The sequence below is a fragment of the Galeopterus variegatus genome, unplaced genomic scaffold (assembly GCF_000696425.1).
Source record: "Galeopterus variegatus unplaced genomic scaffold, G_variegatus-3.0.2 Scaffold1635, whole genome shotgun sequence".
In the NCBI taxonomy this organism is placed as follows: domain Eukaryota; kingdom Metazoa; phylum Chordata; class Mammalia; order Dermoptera; family Cynocephalidae; genus Galeopterus; species Galeopterus variegatus.
The window spans coordinates 215,441-235,753 of record NW_007727746.1 but is presented as its reverse complement, the minus strand read 5'-3'; the positions used below and the strand labels follow the sequence as shown (position 1 = coordinate 235,753).

At 33.2% G+C, this 20,313-nt stretch overlaps 1 protein-coding gene across 1 annotated transcript in view; it reads left to right on the top strand.

Moving 5' to 3' along the window:
• The window catches only part of CPNE8 (copine VIII), a 214,551-nt gene that overhangs the window by 92,337 nt on the left and 101,901 nt on the right, over window positions 1–20,313 (top strand). Inside the window, exons 7-8 of the mRNA XM_008578132.1 lie at window positions 10,751–10,814; window positions 19,029–19,132. Coding sequence (XP_008576354.1) covers window positions 10,751–10,814; window positions 19,029–19,132 — 168 coding nt within the window. The remainder of the gene's footprint in view (window positions 1–10,750; window positions 10,815–19,028; window positions 19,133–20,313) is intronic.

Below are 20,313 nucleotides of genomic sequence, written 5' to 3'. Positions count from 1 at the left end.
CACATTGCTGTGAAACAGATCTTCAGAGCTTCTTCATCTTGCAGAATTGGAGCTCTATACCCATTAAGCAACAACTTTTTCGTCTTCCCCATTGCTTCTGGTAACCATCATTCTACTTTCTCTTTCTGAAAATTACTTTAGCTACCTCATATATGTGGAATTATACAGTCAGTGTTTGTCTTTTTGTTACCAGCTTATTTCACTTAGCATAAAGTCCCCAAGGTTCATTCATGTTGTAGCATGTAATAGAATTTCCTTCCTTTTTAAGACTGCATAATATGCCATTTTATGTATATCCCATGTTTTGTTTATACATTCATCTGTTGATGGACATTTGGGTTGCTTTTACCTCTTTGACAATGTGGATAGTGCTGTTATGAACACGGCTGTGTAAATATCTCTTGAAGACCCTGCTTTCAATTATTTTGGGTATATACATAGAAGTATGATTACTGGACCATCAGTAGATCTACTTTTAATTTTTTAAGGAAGCTCCATACTGTTTTTCATAGCACTTTCACCATTTTACAATCCCACCAACAGTGCACAAGTGTCCCAATTTCTCCACATCCTCTCCAAAACTTATTTGCTCTTTTGTTTGTTTGTTTGTTTATAGTAGTCATCCCAGTGGGTGTGAGGTGATATCTACTTGTGGATCAGATTTATATTCTCTGACAATCAGTGACATTGAACTTCTTTTCATATACTTGTTGGCCATTTGTATATCATCTTTGGAGAAATGTCTATCAAATCTTATACTCATTTTTTAATCAGGTTATTTTAAGGAGTTCTCTATATATCCTGGATATTAACACATTATCAGATATATAATTTGCAAATATTTCCTCCCATTGTGCAGGTTGCATTTGCTCTCTGTTGATTGTGTCCTTTGATGCACAGACATTCTTAAATTTGATGCAGTCCCATTTGTCTAATTTTGCTTTTGTTGTCTGACTTTTGGTGTCATATCCAAGAAATCATTGTCCAGGCCAAAGTTATGGAGCTTTTCTCTTATGTTTTCTTCTAAGAGTTTTATAGTTTTATGTCATATATTTAAGGCTTTAATCAATTTGGAGTGATTTTTGTGGGTCATGTAACATAAGGGTTCAACTTATTATTTTGCTTGTGGATATCTATTTTTCCCACCACCATTTGTTGAAGAGACTATTCTTTCTTCTTTGAGAGGTCTTGACATCCTTCTCAGGATCATTTGACCATGTACATGAGAGATGATTTCTGAGCTTTCTATTCTATTCCATTGGTCTATTTATACGTCTTTATGCTAGTACCATACTGTTTTGATTGCCATAGTTTGTAATGTGTTTTGAAATAAGAAAGTGTGGAGTCCTCCAAATTTTTATACTTTTTTTTTTTTTTTTGTCTTTTGTCTTTTTCCGTGTCTGGCAACGGATCGCAACCCTCAGTGTTGCCCCCGTACTGGACCGGGGACCGGCAATGGGATCGCAACCCTCGGTGTTGCTCCCGCACCCCGCTCAGCCAGTGAGCGGGAACCGGTCTGTATGTGGGATCCGAACCCTCGGGCGGGAGCGCCGCCGCGCTTCCCAAGCAGCGCACTATCCAGTGCGCCACCGGGCTGGCCCCAAATTTTTATACTTTTAAAAAATTGTTTTGGTTATTTGGGATCCCTTGAGATTCCATATGAATTATAGAATAAATTTTTCTATTTCTTTCTGCAAAAAATATGCCACTGACTTTTTGATGGGGATTGTGTTGAATCTGTTTATCACTTTGGGTACTATAGATATCTTAACAATATTAACTCTTCCAGTCCATGAACATGGGATGTCTTTCCTTTTATTTTTGTATTCTTTAATTTCTTTCAGCAATGTTTTCTAGTTTACAGTGTAAAAGTTTTTCACCTCCTTGGTTAGGTTTATTCCTAAGTATTTTATTCTTTGTGATGCTATTTTAAGTTGAATTGTCTTCTTAATTTTCTTTTCAGATTGTTCATTGTTAATCTATAAAAACACAACTAATTTTTTTGTGTTGATTTTGTATCTTGCAACTTTTCTGAATTTGCTTATTAGTTCTAATAGTTGTGGTGTGTGTATATGTTTGTGTGTGTGCATGTGTAATTTTTAGACTTTTCTACATATCAGATTATGTCATCTGTGAACAAATAATTTTTCTTTTTCCCATCCAGTTTCAGTGGCTTTTATTTCTTTTTCTTGCTTAAGTACTCTGGCTAGGACATCCAATACTTTGTTAATAGAAGTGAGAGAGTCTGTAGCTTTCTTTTTTTTGTAGTGCCTTTGATTGGCTTTGGTATCAGGGTATTGCTTGCCTTATAGAATTAGCTTGGAAGTTTTCTCTCTTCAATTTTTTGTAAGAGTTTCAAGAAGACTGGCGTAATACTTCTTTAAGTATTTAGTAGAATTCTCCAGTTAGGCCTTCTGGTTCTGTGCTTTTCTTTGTTAGGAGATGTTTTGATTCCTGGTTCATCCTCTTTGATAGTTATTGGTCTGTTTGGGTTTTATATTTACTTATGATTCGGTGTTAGTAGATTGTATGTTTCTAGGAATCTATCCATTTTTTTCTAGGTTATAGAATTTGTTTGCATACAGTTATTTGTAGTATTCTCTTAAATTTTTTAGTATTTCTGTGGCATTGATTGTATTGTTTCTTCTTTCATCTGATTTTAGTTATCTGAGTCTTACCTCTTTTTTTCCTTAGTTAATTTAGCTAAGGTTTTTTCAGTTTTGTTGACCTTTTCAAAAAACAACTCTCAGTTGTGTTGATATTTTTGTATTGCTTTTCTATTCTCTGTTTCATTTATGTTTGCTCTCTTTATTATTCTTTCCTTCTTGTAGCTTTGGCTTTAATTTGTTCTTGTTTTTCTCTAGTTTTTTTGAGGTATGAAGTTAGGTTGTTGATTTGAGATCTTTTTTTATTTTTGAATTAATTTATGTTTTAATTGATACATATTGATTGGACATACTTATGGGGTACAGAGTTATATTTTAATACATATATTTAATGTGTGATGATCAAATCAGGGTAATTAGCACATTTAATATATATGTTTACAGTTATAAAATTCCTTCTTAGTATTGTTTTTGTTATATACCATAAGTTTTGCTATGTTGTATTTTATTTTTATTTATTTGTCTCAATGTGCTTTCTAGTTTCCCCTGTGACCTCTTCTTTTCCCCACTGGTTGATCAAGAGTGTGTTAATTTCTACATATTTGTGGATTTTCCAGTTTTCCTTCTGCTATTGATTTCAAATTCACTGCATTGGGATTGGAAAATTTACTTTGCATTATTTCAAGACTCTTGAATTTGTTGCAACTTGGTTTGTGGCCTAACATATGGTCTATCATCCAGATAGTTTCATGTTCACTTGAGGAGAAAGCATATTTTGCTGTTCTTGGATAGAATGTTTTATATGTGCTTTTTAGGACCAATTGTTCTATGTAGTTGTTCAAGTTCTCAGATTCCTATTGATCTAATGCCTGGTTGTTCTATCCATTTCTGAAAGTGGGGTATTGAAGTTTCCTACTAGTAATGTGTTGCTGTTGTATTATCTTTTATTAACACACTGCAGGATTTTTTTAATGCCATTTTGTTTAGATTTATTGCATACTATAAATACTAGACTTAGTAGAATCCCATAGGTGTTATTTTTATTATTGTAAAATTCTAAATATTCTTTCTTTTCTTCTCTCTTATTCCTTCTTTGCCTATGAGTCTTTCAGAAACATTTTAATAATTACCCTTGTGATTAATATCTAATTAATTTTTTGGTCAATAAGTTCGATACATTTTAATAAGTGTACTATGACATAGTACATGGTCAATTTTCATCAATCTTCTATAAATTAAAGCCAATTTTGAAGAACTAGTAGAAATCTATGATATGAAAAAGGACCATTGAGTAGTTCATAGGGCCTGTATTGTAGGTGAAGTCAGGGAGAAATTACACATCTGTTATTAGTTTAGTAAGGTACCTCTATTGAAAGTTTGTGGGAAAGGTAAAACTAGAGACTTCACAGTGTCTGTATCTTATGAAGGATCTTATGTCCTAATTGAGTTTTAAATTATTGTTAAGATCTACATAGAGACACTGGAGTATGGAAAGCGACATGATTAGAATTTATTATCAGATCACTCTGGCATTAATGTAGAGTATAAACTAAAGGGGTTCTAGCTTGAGACCAGTTAGGAAGAAGAAAACTGCAATAATCCAAGCAAAGGTTTAAAGTATGAGCTAAAACAGTGGTTGATGTAATGGAGAAATAGTAAGAAATATGGAGAATGTTGCAAAAACAAAAGAACTGCAACAATCAAAAAGCAAAACAAACCAAATTAAATGAAAAGAACCAAACCACCCAGTCTCTCAAAAGGTTATTTATTCTTCATGTGCTCAATTTTGGAAAGGGTTAGTCATCTCTAATATTTCTCTTGAGATGTATCTTCAACTATCTTGGGAATGAATTCTATTATTCTTTCTATGTTTCACAAAATATAATAGAAGAATACAAGAATGAGAAACTATCTTCAAAATTGATCTTTTTTGGGGCCGGCTGGTAGCGCACTGCTACAGTGCGCCGCTTGGGAGCATGGCGACGCTCCCGCCGAGGGTTCAGATCCCACATACAGACCGGCCGCTCACTGGCTGAGCGAGGTGTGGGCGCAACACTGAGGGTTGCGATCCCGTTGCCGGTCCCGGTCCAGTACAGGCGCGACACTGAGGGTTGCGATCCGTTGCCGGTCACGAAAACAGACAAAAAAAAAAAAAAAAAAATTGATCTTTTTTGGTAACTATCTCTTTTGATGTAGATTCAATTGTATGCAAAAGTTGCAAGAGTAGTACCAGAAACTCCTGTATGTCCTTTACTCAAATTGTTTACTTTCAACAGGAGCTAATTTATCCTATTTGCCTTATCATTCTTTCTCTCTCTCTCTTTCATATTCTAGTTTTTTTCTGAACTATTTCAGAATAAATTGGAGACATTATTGGCAACATTGTACCTCTTTTCCTCTAAATACTTTAGTGTGAATGTCTTAATAAGAGTGTTCTCAATGTAACCTCAATATGCTGATCAAAAGTATGAAACTTCACAATAATACAATAATGTTATCTAGTTAATACTCCATATTCAAATTTCAATAATTTTCCCAATAATGTTCTATATAGCTATTTTTCCCACTCTAAAATTTAACCAGGAATCACATACTGAATTTAATTGTCTTAATTATAGTTTCTTTTAACCCGGAATAGTTCTTTAGCCTGGCTTTGACTTTTCTTGAGTTTGCATTGTTTTAATAAACGTTTTAATTTTAGAATAGTTTTAGATTTACAGAAAAGTTGCAGTGATTGTACAGAAAGTTCCTGTTTACCCCTCACCCAGTTTCCCCTAAAATTAACATCTTACATTACCATGGTATATTTGTTACATCTAGGAAGGCAACACTGGTACATCACTATTAATGAAACTCCAAACTTTATTTGAATTTCACTCATTTTTCCAGTAATGTCCTTTTTCTATTTCAGAATTTATTTTAGGATACCAAATTGCATTTAGTTATCCTATACTCTGATCTGTGACAGTTTCTTAGTCAGTTTCTTTGCATGACCTTGACATTTTTGAGAAAGCACTAGTCAGATATTTTGTAGAACATCCCTCAGTTTGGGTTTGTCTGATGTTTTTCTCATGATTAGATTTGATTCATGGGTTTTGGGGAGAAGGCCACAGGAGTGAAGTGCCCTTCTGAGCACATCATATCAAGGTATGTGATATCAACATGACTTATCACTGGTGATGTTAACCTTGATCACCTGGCCCAGGGTGTTTGCCAGGTTGAAATTGCTCAACATAATGGTGCATTTTTCTTTTTGTAGTTCTATCTATTTTTGCTTTTATTTGGGCGGGGGAGAAGGGGCTATAATATTAGATGCATACAGTATTAAGAGTATTATGTCTTCCCAATAAACAAACCTTTTGTCATTACACAGTAACTATTTATAGAAATCATTTTTAATTTAAAATCTGCATGTCTGCCATTAATGTAGGTGCACTGATTTTCATTAGGGTTAGTTTTTTCCCCTAGTATATTTTTCTATTTTTTTCTTTAGAATTTTCTGAATACTTAAATTTTGATGTATATTTTAAATAGCTTATGGATGAATTTTATTTTTTTATACAGAATGACAATCTTGTATTTAATCTAGAGCATTTAGTTCATTTACACTTACTTCATTACCTATGCCTTTGAGTTCATTTCAATCACATACTTAGTGTTTCTATTCTGCCCTATCCTTTTTTTTCCTTAGTTTTTTATGAATTGATTGTATTTTAAAATGCCATTTTATAATTTTCCTCTTCTAACCTTGAGGTTATAAAGTATTTAAATAATTATAGTTTCCTAGAAGTTTTAAAATGTATATACTTAATTTATCAAATTTATTCATTCAGCAACTTTACTTTTCTCCCAAACAATAAAACATCAGAAGACTTTAACTTAAAATCTCACCCTCCTGATTAATGCCATTAGTATGATTTGTATTTGTTATTTTAGTTTTTAACATTAGTGTTTTTGATTTAGAACCAATATTAAGATTTATTTATATTTACTGTTTCCTTGGCTTCTCTTATTATTTTTTCTTTTATCTCGGATCTTCAGTCGCAATAATGTACTTCAGTTTGAAGTTCGTCTTTTAGAAATTCCTCCAGGGTGCGTGGCTGTAAATAACTTATTTCTTATTTGTTTGAAAATACCTGTAGCTCATGCTTGTTCTTGAAAAGAGATATATATACTGTTTCAAATCCTAGGTTGACAATTTCTTTCTTTCAAACTATTGAATATATTTTGTCAATTATCTTTCAGTTTCCAATGTTGCTTCTGAGTAGTCAGCTCTTAGTTTAATATTCCTTTCTTTGTATAACATCTTTCTTATTTCTCTGGCTCTTTTGAAGATATGCTTTTCATCTCTGGTATTTTTCCATGTTTTTATCATGTGTCTGGGTATATATTTATTTTTATTTATGCTGTTTGGTATGCATTGTGCTTTCTTTTCTTTTTTGTTATTTTCCCAATAGGACTTTTATTAACTTTTGTTTATTTTATTATATTTTTGATATGATGGTTTTGTTGTTTCTGCCTCTCAGTTCTGTAGACAATAAACTCCTGCTGTAGGAAAAATGAAGTCTCTATGTTAACAGGAAAATAGACAAGGAGCAAGGTGGCCTCCACCACGATTCTACCACCTAAATCTCACATGCATCTCATTAGTAGAACTTAAATCACATGTGAAATAAAAGATACAATGGAGGCTTTATACTTTAAACTTAGTTTGGTTTTAGTTTTCCAGCCTTAACAGAGGAGGAAGGCACATTTTGAAGGAGGTGGAAATGATAACAAGCAGGCTAATCACAGTATCTATTAGAGAATCATTTTTTATTGCAACAAATTTAGGTTTTGCATTTAATCCAATATAATCTTTTTTCTCTTTTAATAGGTGCATCTACTCAATTTTTATTTTGCATATAATGATTGTTTGGTTTCTTTTCTGGCATCTTATTTTTGCTATGCTTCCCTTTTTAAACTGCCTTTGATTTTTCCTTTATCCCTTTCTATACAGTTAGTTATGCATTTGTGTGTGTTTATGTTTGAGAGCTCTTAGTTTTTGATTATAGTTTTTTTTAATTCAAAACTTTCATTTCCTTTCTTTTACTTATTTTTTATTTATTGAAACATAATTGATTGTTTATGTCTGTGTAGTACAGCATTGAATATCCATACCTGTTGTAGTATATGATACTCAAATCAGAATAATGAGTACATTCAATATTACAAAATGTAATTATTTTTTGTGGTCCTTTACCAACTTCTTACTAACCCTTTCACCCCCTCCCTCTTTCCCACCTCTAGTTGAGCTTTCTGAATCTGGAAATTGAGGATTTCACCAGTTCTAGAATATAAAAGAATAAAATTGAATCCTTATCATACTATACACAAAATTTACTCAAAATGGATAAAAGAGCTAAATATAAACTCAGAAACTATAAAACTCCTAGAAGAGAATTTGGGGAAAAGCTCCTGCATATTGGCATGGTATTGATTGTTTGGATTTATTTCTGGATTCTCTATTCTGTTCCAAATATTCTTGGTTATTTTTATAATCCTTTGGAGTTATTCATATTTCCATTGCTCTCTCTAAATTTTATATATATTACACATACTTACATTTTGTGTGCTATACTTAATATTTCCAATATTCTAAATCTGTGTTTGATTCTATAGCCTGTTGTTTTGGAGATTCTAACTTATGGTGCATTTTTTCTTAAGTATTTTGTGATATTTTAAAATAAGCCTCATATATACTTCCCTAACTTTTAATGTAAGATATTTTGAGATGTAATTTGAAGGCAAACTCTTACAGAGAGGATTTGTATTTATCAGAAACTCATGGTCATTTGAATTAAACTGAATTCCTGATTTGAACTTTTAGTAACTACCTAAGTTGTACTAGTTAAGGCAGCAAGCCTAGTTGAGGCATGAATTATTAGAACAAAAAAATTTTTTTTCTCTTATTCGTCATCAAGTTTTAAGTCAGGAATTTATTTTGTAGGCCTCTCAGAGTGAATGATTATATGTAATCCGTGCTACAATCAGGCAATCTAATCTCTGGGATCCAAGCCTTATACTGTGGGTTGGCCATTATTAAACTCCCCACCTTAGGAACTACCCCTTCCTTTTTTTTCTCTCTCATCTTTATGTCCTCAGTAACCATAAAAAGCAGAAGCCCAAGATAAAATTCTCCAAAGTTCAGTTCTGCTTATCTTTATGACTTTTTATCATCAGCTTCTGATTGGTCCTTACTTTGTTGCCAGGTTATCAGTGTGTTTATAAAGACCATTGCATACTTTATTTAGCATTTTAAAGTGTTTTCAGGTAGATGCCCTGTCAGGGTGTTTAGTTTGCCATAAAAATGCTGAAATCTCATGATTCACAAGTAAAAAGAGGAGAAGAAAGATAAAGCTGGATTGGAAAAATTAACTGATTACATACATCAATTTCAGCATGCTGGAAGGATGCTAAAATTGATATATGTAATATTCTAAGATAAAATGTGCAAAGTTAAATTAATTGAGCTCTTAGTCATAAGAACCTATAGAAAATGGAAGATACTAATTTGTACAATTATCCTCATGGGGACTAAAGAGATGGTAGAAAAAACATCTTGTGATAGGCAGTATTCTGCACAAACTGTGAGATGGCATTGCTAGTTCAAGCCTAAGTTGTGCTCTTCAGAAGAATTTTGAGAATAGGGAGAAAAAAGGATAAAGCAGCTTAGACTGAGTATAATTTATATCGATATATTCACAACTCAGAATATTCTAATTTTCCATTATTTCACTTTGGTCCTCATAAAGATAGTAAAACTCCAGTTCCTCTATCCATGGAGAGCAAGGGATTGTGTATTTGTTGCATATATATGCTCTCATAGATGATTATATTCCTGAGGACAAAAACACTTGTTGGGCTACATCATTTGTAGTTCCCAGAACACACAGAAGGGTCTGGACTATGGTTTGCAATAGGACAAAAGAACCGTGAAGTATATGTTCACAGTATTAAGATAACTCTTCGGAAGATTCTCATGGCCTTTTCTCTATATTTCCTTCGGTAGAGTAAGGAATGGTGCACACACCCTGCATTTTCCTAGTGAACTTTGGTTCTTGGTATCAGCTAGAATCTTTATGGGCATAAATTACTAGACACATGTGGAAAGAAAATTAAGTGGGAATTTTATTTTGCTTAATTTTGCTTATGTATTGAGTATTTGCTGTGCATTGACATGTAACTTTCTTGGTTTACAAGAGGTATAGGTCACAAATTTTGCTATTCTAGAGTTTATAATCAACTTGAGAAAGGAACGGGTAAAATATGTGATTTTAATAATTTAGGAATAATTAAGTGCTAATTCTGGTGCTACTAACTTGTAGTGCAACAGGAATGCATAAAAGACTGAGCTTTGTGTGAAGTGTGGGATAAGGTTTTCCTGGAATGAACAGAACTCCATCTGGGGATATGGGAATTCTGAAGCAGAATAGGGAACATTTAACAAGCTATGGTATGTCAGGGCATGGGAATAAACATAAAAAAGAAATAAGAAGAAATAAGTAACCATCTTCAAGAAAGGAGAGGGAAATAGTGAAAGCCAAGATTTTAGATAGGTTTTAATAACATAGCAGAAAACTTAGAAACTGTAAGAGAAAATTTGCTTGTATTGTATTATTATATTATGTTATGTTATATTATATTGTATTGTGTTACACAATATGGGGATATTGAAGATTCTGGAGCAGAGAAATGATATGTTGAAAGTGATGTTAAAAGTTTAGCTTCGGGCCGGCCCGGTGGCGCACTGGAGAGTGCTCCGCTTGGGAGTGTGGCAGCGCTCCCGCCAAGGGTTCGGATCCCATGTGGAGACCGGTTCCCGCTCACTGGCTGAGTGCGGTGCGGACGTGACACTGAGGGTTGCGATCCCATTACCGGTCAGTAAAAAAAAGACAAAAAGGAAAAAAAAAAAAAAAGTTTAGGTTCATCAGGAAGTGTCTATGAGATAAACTAATGTTTGAGACTGGAAATATACTTTGTTAGGGAAGACCTAGCCTATTAGTATGATCTTTATTTGATTATATAAAAATAAATATATGATATAACTTATATATTATTAATATAAAATATTAATGTATATAAATGTATTTTTGTTGTCTTAGAGGAATTCCAGGGAAGAAATGTGGTACAATCATACTTACAGCAGAGGAATTAAACTGTTGCAGGGTAAGTAAATATTTCCTTGATTTAAGAAATATTTCTAATACTTCTTTGAAATGCTGTTTCTGAAACTATGTTTAAATAAGTAATTTTAGCAAAAATAATTAAAACAAAGTGTTACATAATTTTATAATCCATAAAATATCATTTTAGATACTTACCACTTTGATTAAAGAGGCTACATTTCATAGTATCAAAATCATATCAGTTATTTTAATAATCTTCTTAAAGAATTAAAATTAAAACCTAATACCAATCACAGTTTTTAGGCACTAATATAATGAATTGTTAGTTGTGCCAATCAGTTCGATTTCTACAAAAGTTTTGAAGACTTATGTGTGATTTTGAAGGAATATGTCCAGTCATTTGAATTTAGCCCTTTCATGTAATGTATTTTTTCCTCATGTTTCTAATAGAATTACTCCAGAATTTTTACTGGTTCCATCTTTTGTTAGCTTGGGAAAACCACATTTGAAGAAAGGACCACCTGCCACTCCAAATAGGGATATATGACTGCTTAGAGTGCATAGTCTGTGTTTTTAGAAAACTGCTACTTTGGGCCGGCCCGGTGGCGCACTGCTACAGTGCACTGCTTGGGAGCGTGGTGGTGCTCCCGCCGAGGGTTCAGATCCCACATACAGACTGGTTCCCGCTCACTGGCTGAGCGAGGTGCTGGAGCAACACCGAGGGTTGCGATCCCGTTGCCGGTCCTGGTCCGGTACGGGCGCGACACTGAGGGTTGCGATCCGTTGCCGGACACGAAAAAAGACAAAAAGGAAAAAAAAAAAAAAAACTGCTACTTTTAGTTGTGATTTGCTGATATACCTGTTGACTCATGTTCAGTAATTTCACTGTCGTCAAGAAATGAGGTGATGGCTGTGATGTTCTACCATGGAAATAAGGATGGTATGCTGAATCTGAAAGCAGTATTATCTGTTTAATGTAGCCCAGCAGATCTCTGAGAATTGTTATGCCTGGAGAAAAAAACTTTTCCCTAGATTAGACATTTAGGGCTCTTTATTTTCAATTTTTGCTTGATGATTTTAGGAACAGAAGCTCCCCATTAATATTAAAAGGTGCTTAATACTTTGACATGGGCCACAGTTTTTAAATAGAGAGCTATGGTTTATTTTATTATCCCAAGAGGTTTTTTAAAATTTGAGAGAAATATGGTACCTTTGTTTGCATATCATATTTCTGAGAAAATATGGTCAGAAAAAAACATATGATATTACTTGTCAACAATGATCAAAACTATATATTCCAATTGATTAGATAACCTTTAGGGTTCTGGCAGAGAGGCAGGAGGGGAGATCAGTGAGATAACAATAGGAAACTGTAATAACAGGCTTGTGGAGAGAATTAAGTAAAAATTAAACACAAATATTAGAATGTAAGTAGTTAAAATACTTGCAAATTGGGGCCTTCCTATTCTTTTTCTTCTCATTGTACTGTTCACCTGGGCAGGTCACAGTCACCTCAGTCTCAGTTTTCTCATCTGTACAATATCCCAAAGCAACCATCAGTATAAAGCTGTTAAAGATCATCAGACTGAAGTTCAGCTTAGATTTTGCTACTAATTTGTGCTTTGTCTTATTTAGTCATTTGAGAACTGTAGGGAAGTTGAAACTTTCCCTCTGAAATCTCGAGTCTAAGTCTGCTGAAATGAATTGACGGTACACAGATCAACAGGAGAAAAAACAAGCAACGTTTATAATCTGTGTATAATCTTTATAATTCCTGCAAAGGTACAGGAGCCACACAAAAATGTATGAGACTCAGAAGAGACAGATGGTTGAAGTGTTTATACCATACAGAATGGAACAGAGACTTGGAGTGTGGTGACAGGTTATGGCAGGGAGAGGGCAAGACAGGTTGGTGAGCAAAGGCATCTTGTTAGGCAGATGAAGCCCCACAGGTAGCCTCAGAAAGAAGAGATGGTAGCTGATGACAAAATTTTCTCTGTCAGACCTTTAAAAGTGTTAGACTTTTAGTCTGTCAGTGAGAGCATGTAGGCATCTGCTGTTTTGTAGATTTCTTCTATAGATGCAAATCTCCCTCACAAAGGACTGCTTTTTAGAGCTGTTCCTGTATCTGCAGTCCCTCTAAATAGCCATCTTGAAATATGCAAAGAAGTATATTTTGGGGTGGCATATTTTGGCTTTACTTTCATATTTGAAGGAGAAACCCAAACATGTGAATCAGTGGCTAACATATTTTTAAAAATTCTTCCAGTCCTAATAATTGACTACTATAACATTAAATATGATAACATAATGTATATGAAAGTGTTTTGCATATACTAAAAATGCCTTAACAAAAATAGTATAATTATGTAAATGCAGAAATATTACCTACCATCCTGTATTGCTAAAATGACATAATGATTTTTCTAATTTTGTCATCAAATCATCTTTTATACTTCTTGTCTCTGTATTTGTATATGTATATGTTAGTAGGTGTTTTGTATAATGAGGGAAGAAAGAGAAAAGGAAGTTCACAGTCAATAAGATCCATGTTCTTTCTGGTGATATTAATGTTCCTTTGTCAAAATATTGAATTCATTGTGATAATTTTGTATAAGTATGCTATGAACACATTATTATTAGTTGTATTTCAATAAAGAACCAAGATACCAAGGGCATAGGTTGAGTATGGCCAGGCTGTATCTTAAATATCTTATACTTTTAATTCTTTTGTCTTGCTTGGAACAACATGGAAAATTCTTCTACAGCTTCCATGCAAATGAAGTGAAATCTGTTGCTTAGTGCTCTAGGTATTTTCATCCCACTTTCAACTACTAAGACTTTAAGAACATCTGGGATCATCTTTCCATGAGTAAACACATAATTCTCATACTTAGAAATTATATATCTACAATTTTTATGAATATTGCTTAGAATCTTGGTCTAACTTCATTTTATGTTTTCTATGTTTTTGTTCACGGCTACAATCATTGATAATCAGCATCATTGTTAATACTTGTAAACCTCAAAATAATATTTTATTACAGTGATAGTATAGTAGAATTCACGAGTGTATTAAAAGCAATGTTTAAAGTTACTTTGGAAGAATCAAGGCCTTTTTAATTTATATTTTAGGGAACTTTAAAAGTATAAGGTATTATCATTTAGAATTTTGCATAAAGTATTTTTATTTTCCACTCAACATCATGTAAATCTGTATTTTTTTTTCTTTCATACAAATTATCAGTTATTAACTTGAGCAATGAGCATTGGCTTTGGAATCAAGACACCTAAATTTCTGTCTTGCTTCTTTCATTATTCATTTGAGTGAGGTTATGTCCTTGGAGCTTTAATTTCCACATTATATTATATTTGTAAAATGCTAATATTCTTTTGCTTAAACCAGTTAATTGAGGGGTGGTTGACATACTAAAGGCTGTAAATGTTTAATATATACAACTTAATGAGTCTGTAGATAATTATACCCCCATGAAAACATTACCACAATCTGTGCCATAAACATATCCATCGTCTCCAAAAGTTTCTCCCACCCTCTTTATTGATTATTATTATTTTTATGATAAGAATACTTAACATAAGATCTATACTCAACAAATTTTTAAGTACACAATATGGTACTGTTAATATAGACACCATGCTGTACAGTAGATCTGTAGGACATACTAATCTTGTAGAACTGAATCTTTGTACTCTTTGACTAATACCTCCAAGTTTCCTCCTTCTCTCAACCCTTGGAAACTATCAATCTACTTTCTGTTTCTATGACGTTACCTATTTCAGATTTCTCATAGAAGTGGTATCATGTAACATTTATCTTTCTTTGTCTGGCTTATTTCACTTACCTCAAGGTTTATCCATATTGCTGCAAATGGCAGGATTTCCTTCTTTTTTAGGCTGAATAATATGCCATTATATATGTAAATTTTCTATATATGTAACATTTTCTTTATCTATTCATCCATTGATGGATGTTTAGGTTGCTTCTATGCCTTGGCTATTGTTAATAATGCTGCAATGAACATGCGAGTGCAGATATTGCTTTGAGACTGATTTCAGTTCCTTTGGATATATACCCAGAGTGCGATTACTGAATCATGTGGTGGTAGTTCTATTTTTAATTTTTTGAAGAACCCTTATACTGTTTTCCGTAGTGGCTACACGAGTTTGCATTCCCACCAACAATGTACAATGGTTTCCTTTTCTTCGTAGCCTCACCAACACTTATCTTTTGTGTGTGCTTTTTGTAACAGCCATTCTAGCAGGTGTGTGGCAAATCTGGTTGTGGTTTCAATTTGCATTTCCCCGATGATAAGTAATGATGAACACCTCTCATTTGTATGTCTTCTTTGGAGAAATGTCTGCTTAGTTCCTTAGCCCATTTTTAAATTGGCTTATATGTTTTTCTGTGTATGTTTTTGTTTGTTTTTTTGCTATTGAATTGTAGAAGTTCCTGAGAGAGTAACCACTTCTTGGGTACATGGTTTGTAAATATTTTCTCACATTCTGTAGGTTGCCTTTTCATTTTTTTATTGTTTTCTTTGCCGTGCAGAAGCTTTTTAGTTTGGTGTAATCCCACTCGTCTGTTTTTGCTTTTGTGGCCTGTGCTTTTGGTGTTATATCCAAGAAATATTAGCCAAGGCCAATATCAAGAAGCTTTTCTCCTATATTTTCTTCTAAAAATGGTAATATTCTTAATATCTCCCCCAGATGGATACTCTTCAGGAAAAAAGGCAGCAATTGAGGGTTGCATAAATCATAAATTTGCACAAATGTTTATTTTTAACATGATAATCCTCATTATCTGAATTTAGCATCACATAGTTTTATTCAAATGAAACTTTTATAATATATCTAGTCAAATGCCAGAGTAAAAATTAGTGTAGTTTAGAAGTCATATTGGGAATGTATCTTCACTCAGTATTTTTAAAGTAGCTTGAAATTATCCACAAGAGTATTCTTTGTTCTCACTGATTAATTTAACAGTATTCACAAAATGTGTTAATGTCCCTGGAATTGATGCTTGGAATATAACAACAAGAAAATAAAAACAAACAATCCTGGTCCTTGTCTTTAATGAACATATAGTTTGTGGGAAAGGCAGACATTAACCAGCTGACAATGCAGGTAAAATATGCCATGATGTGTGCTAAGTGACTCAAATATATTGTCAGAGAGTACAATGATATTCTAATTTGTATTGGGGAGGGGATAATTGCAGGCCTCTTTAAGCAAGTGATATTTATGCTAAGACCTAAAGAAGGAGTAGTGGTTTGCCAGTCGAAGGGTAAGAAATCAGCAGAGTGCACAGCTTGGGTAAGATCGTAAGGTGGGAAGGGAATGCGTCTGGTGTGTGATGGCCAGGGGCTGGCAGTGGGGGATGACTGAGTTAAAACTTCACCAGATTAAAGTGGGAAAGGCTGCTCAGAGCCCATTTGATGTTGCCCTCTGTAGACCATGTTTAAGATTCTACATGTATGCTAAATGCAAGGGAAAGCCTTGATTTATTTTAAGTTGTGAGCAATATGATTTCTTTCATATTTTGAGAACTTTAGTATGTGTGCTGACTGGAGAAGGGATTAGACAGGTCCAAGAGTGGAAGTGGAAGAGTTAAATAAATGCAGGTGCACATATCCAGGTGAGAGATAAGGTTGGCCTGGACTGAGGTGGTGGCAATGAAGCTGAAGTGAAGATTTAAGAAAAGGTTTAGAGGTACAATGGTTCAACTTGGTGGTGAACTGCACAGAAGGTGAAGGAAAGAGAGGAGTTGAGTGGCCTCCTTGAGCACTTGGGTGGATGATGATGCTACTTTTCGATCTGGGAAAATTACAGGAGAAGCAAGTTTATGGATAGATATGAAGTGTTTAGATTTGAACTTGTTAGAAGTGTCTATGAAACATTCAAGTGGATTTCTTCAATAGAAAGTTTTTTTATACTGGTGTGGACTATTGAAGAGAGTTTTTAAAAATCTATCCGGTGGCAGTAAGCTTAAGATATAAAAACAAACAAACACACAAACACACAAAAGTTTTGCAATGATGCTTGTGTATTTCTAAAAGTATATAAATACTTATCTTCCATCCCAAATTAGATTTCTTTTGTGCTTGATACAAATGGAATTCCTGTTCAGTTGTTAGCCTGGATAATTGCAAAAATACATTTTTTCCCCAAGGTTATAGAATTTGCTAAATTGAAAGAGATCTTTACTTTGAATCAGTTATTCAGTTTGTAAGCTTTCAGGTATATAATTTGAAAAACTGAAAGTTGGTATTAAGCTTATGTATGATAATACAAAAATTTATGCTTTAATAATAATAAATTCCCTTGAAATTTTATTTGTAATCAATTTGAAATATATACATTTCAAAATGCATTTTTCATTATGCATTTTAAGTATAACAGAATGTTTTATTGAAGTTTGTGTTTTGGTCTGGGTGCTTTGGGAGAATGTACTAAAAAGGAGTGATGTTTTTCTGCATCAAGAAAAGAAAAAAGAAAAAATAGAAAACCATCGTTCATAATGGCTGTAGCCAGATCTACTATTAATAGGTGGAGAAAGAGTTTTATAAAAATTATCATAGATAGAAAGCATTAAAAAGGCAATGTCCTTAGAATGTCCCCATGTTCTTAGAAAAGCTCTCTTCCAAGGGCATTTTTATATATGAGGAGATCAAAGGGCATTCAAAACAAACATAACCAGTCTTTCCTTCTCAATCCTGCCCTCAATTTTATAGTTCAATTGTCGAGGGTGATTCTTTCATTGCTTCCTTAAAGGATAGTATAGAAATTTTTGATATTTAAACCTCAAATTTGAAAATAAAAATAATCATGGCTGAAAGGTTTGAGGTGATTGTGATGTCCATGTTATTCTTGCCTCGGTTCTTTTTAAAATTTTCCTTAAGACGTATATCATGAATATGCCTGGCTATAAGTCTATTTCCTGCTCTCTTATGAATGTTCCTCTGACAGAAGTTATCACAATTATATGCTAAATAATAAAGTAAAATAACACTATATCATTACTTTTGCAAATGAGAAATCTAGAAATCTGACCTTTCCAAGGGCAAAGATTTTCTTGTTCATCACCCTGTTCCTGGGTTCTAGCTTGAGTATTGCTTGAGAAATGGAAGCTAAGTAAATAAATGGATGAATGAATGAAGAAAGAGAGAGAGCATCATCTTTTGCATAGTCTTCTGGAATTACTCAGAGGAAATAAGAATTTAGGTCATGCTTAATAAGTGTTGCTGGACTCTGCAAAATAAAGAAATAGTGGATAAGAGAACGCCTTTTTAGACATTGTTAACGTTTTCACCATGTGGTATTCAAAACCATGACCAATTGATTTAATCTGAATTACTTTGCCACTCCACCTCTTACCAAAACTTTTAGCATTTTCTTTTAGTTAAAACACATACACACAAAAAACAAAATTATTGATTTTAATTTTTAATTAACTATACATTTTCAACCTTTTAAAAAATGCTTATCCTACTTAATTGAATAATGTGTAACTTCTTTGATTTATGATACTCTAGCTTGTTTACCTTTAAATTATGAAGACTATGAGAGCATGAGTTATATATTAATAAAAATGATTGGTTTGACCTAATAAATAAGATACAAATAAGTACTTTAAGCTATGGATGAAAATGAAGGTGCTCTACTTTTAAGGCCCAATATCATACTAATTATTTTAAAATGTAGTTATTGAGACATTGTGGTACACTTGTGTATAATTAAGAAAGAACTTTCCATGACTAGATTACAAACTATGTGTTCAGAGTCTTATCTGTTTTGTTCCTTGTCTAATCATCTAATACGTCTCAACATCCACTGCATAGTAGACATGTAGTAGATGCATAGTATTTCCTCAGTGAACAAGAATTTACAAAAAAGCAATTTACATTTTAACAATGCGTACCTGAATACTGAGGATATGAACAAAGGTCGTGTATGATAATTTTGAATATATAGAGTCATCTAGTTTAGTATCACTTATCAAGGGGGAAATGATAAAGGTTTTTGAAAAGTAATGATTTTGTAACTAAAATGAAAAATTCAAGCAAAATTTTTAAAGTCCCACAAAAAGCAATTTTATGTTGTCTGGGACTCTCCCATACTTGGCCATTTGCATTAAAATGGCAAATTTGTTTTCCTGTTAAGTCTTGCTTGTGATCTGCAGTTTCTAGTCATTTATAGCACAAACTTTGAGCTCCTTTATTAATTTTGTTTTTAGGATGCTGTTTTGATGCAATTTTGTGCAAACAAATTGGACAAGAAGGACTTCTTTGGAAAATCGGATCCTTTTCTTGTATTTTATCGAAGTAATGAAGATGGCAGGTAGATTTATCTTTCATACATTTTAACTTTATGGTGAAGATGATATCTGAATTATTTTTTCTCAGAGAAGCTCATTAAGTTGATAAATGGAGTAAAATATTTGGGAATTTAAAAATTGATGTGATTTTTGCATCTCAATAACAATGTGTAACTTTATAAGCATTTTATGTTTTTTCGATAATTAAAATGAATGATTTCCAGTTAGAGTCCAGAGCACTAACCATTAAAACATGGAACTCCTTACTGATTTCCAGTTTCGTAGGAAACATTTCCTCTCTACCTTTAATAAAATTATAATGTTGCCTTAACAGTATGGAAAAATTATATTTTGTCAGCACCATGCTCAGCCAGTGAGCGAACCAGCCATCCCTATATGGGATCCGAACCCGTGGCCTTGGTGTTATCAGCACTGTACTCTACCGAGTGAGCTACAGGCCGGCCCAAGAAAAATTATATTTTGTCAGCACCATGCTCAGCCAGTGAGCGAACCAGCCATCCCTATATGGGATCCGAACCCGTGGCCTTGGTGTTATCAGCACTGTACTCTACCGAGTGAGCTACAGGCCGGCCCAAGAAAAATTATATTTTGTATATACCTAAATTCTCAAATGCATTTGTTATAGAATTAAACTCAAACTATTTTCCTAGAGAAGGATATGGATTTTATGGGTTGTTTTTTATGCTACAGTTTTTAAAAAATAATACCTGAGTCTAGCTTTCAATAAAAATTTTCATTATATTCCAGTAATTTGAATATTTTTGCCAGTCATGATTAGACTGGTTTCTGTGTGTTTTGAATATGTATTCATAGGTTATAGAGTATAATTTAATATGTATGGATCTACCACTAAATATATTTGACTATTGTTTTTTGTGATTCATATTGTACTGTCAGTATTCATGAGGATGTTTAATAGTTAAAAATATGGCTAATTTCTGCAGCCTAAATTTAAACTATGACCCTTTTATGGGACATGAGCAAGTTTTTAACCTATGTGAGATTGTTGCTTTATCTGTTAAATGGGGTAATAATAATAACTACCTCACAGGGTCGTTGAGAAGATTAATGAGTTACTACACAAAAACCATTTAGAAGTTTGCCTGACACATATGAAGAGCTTAAATGCTAGCTATTATTATTATCATCTTATAGTTTAATGTTTCCTTTTTTGTTTTCTTTA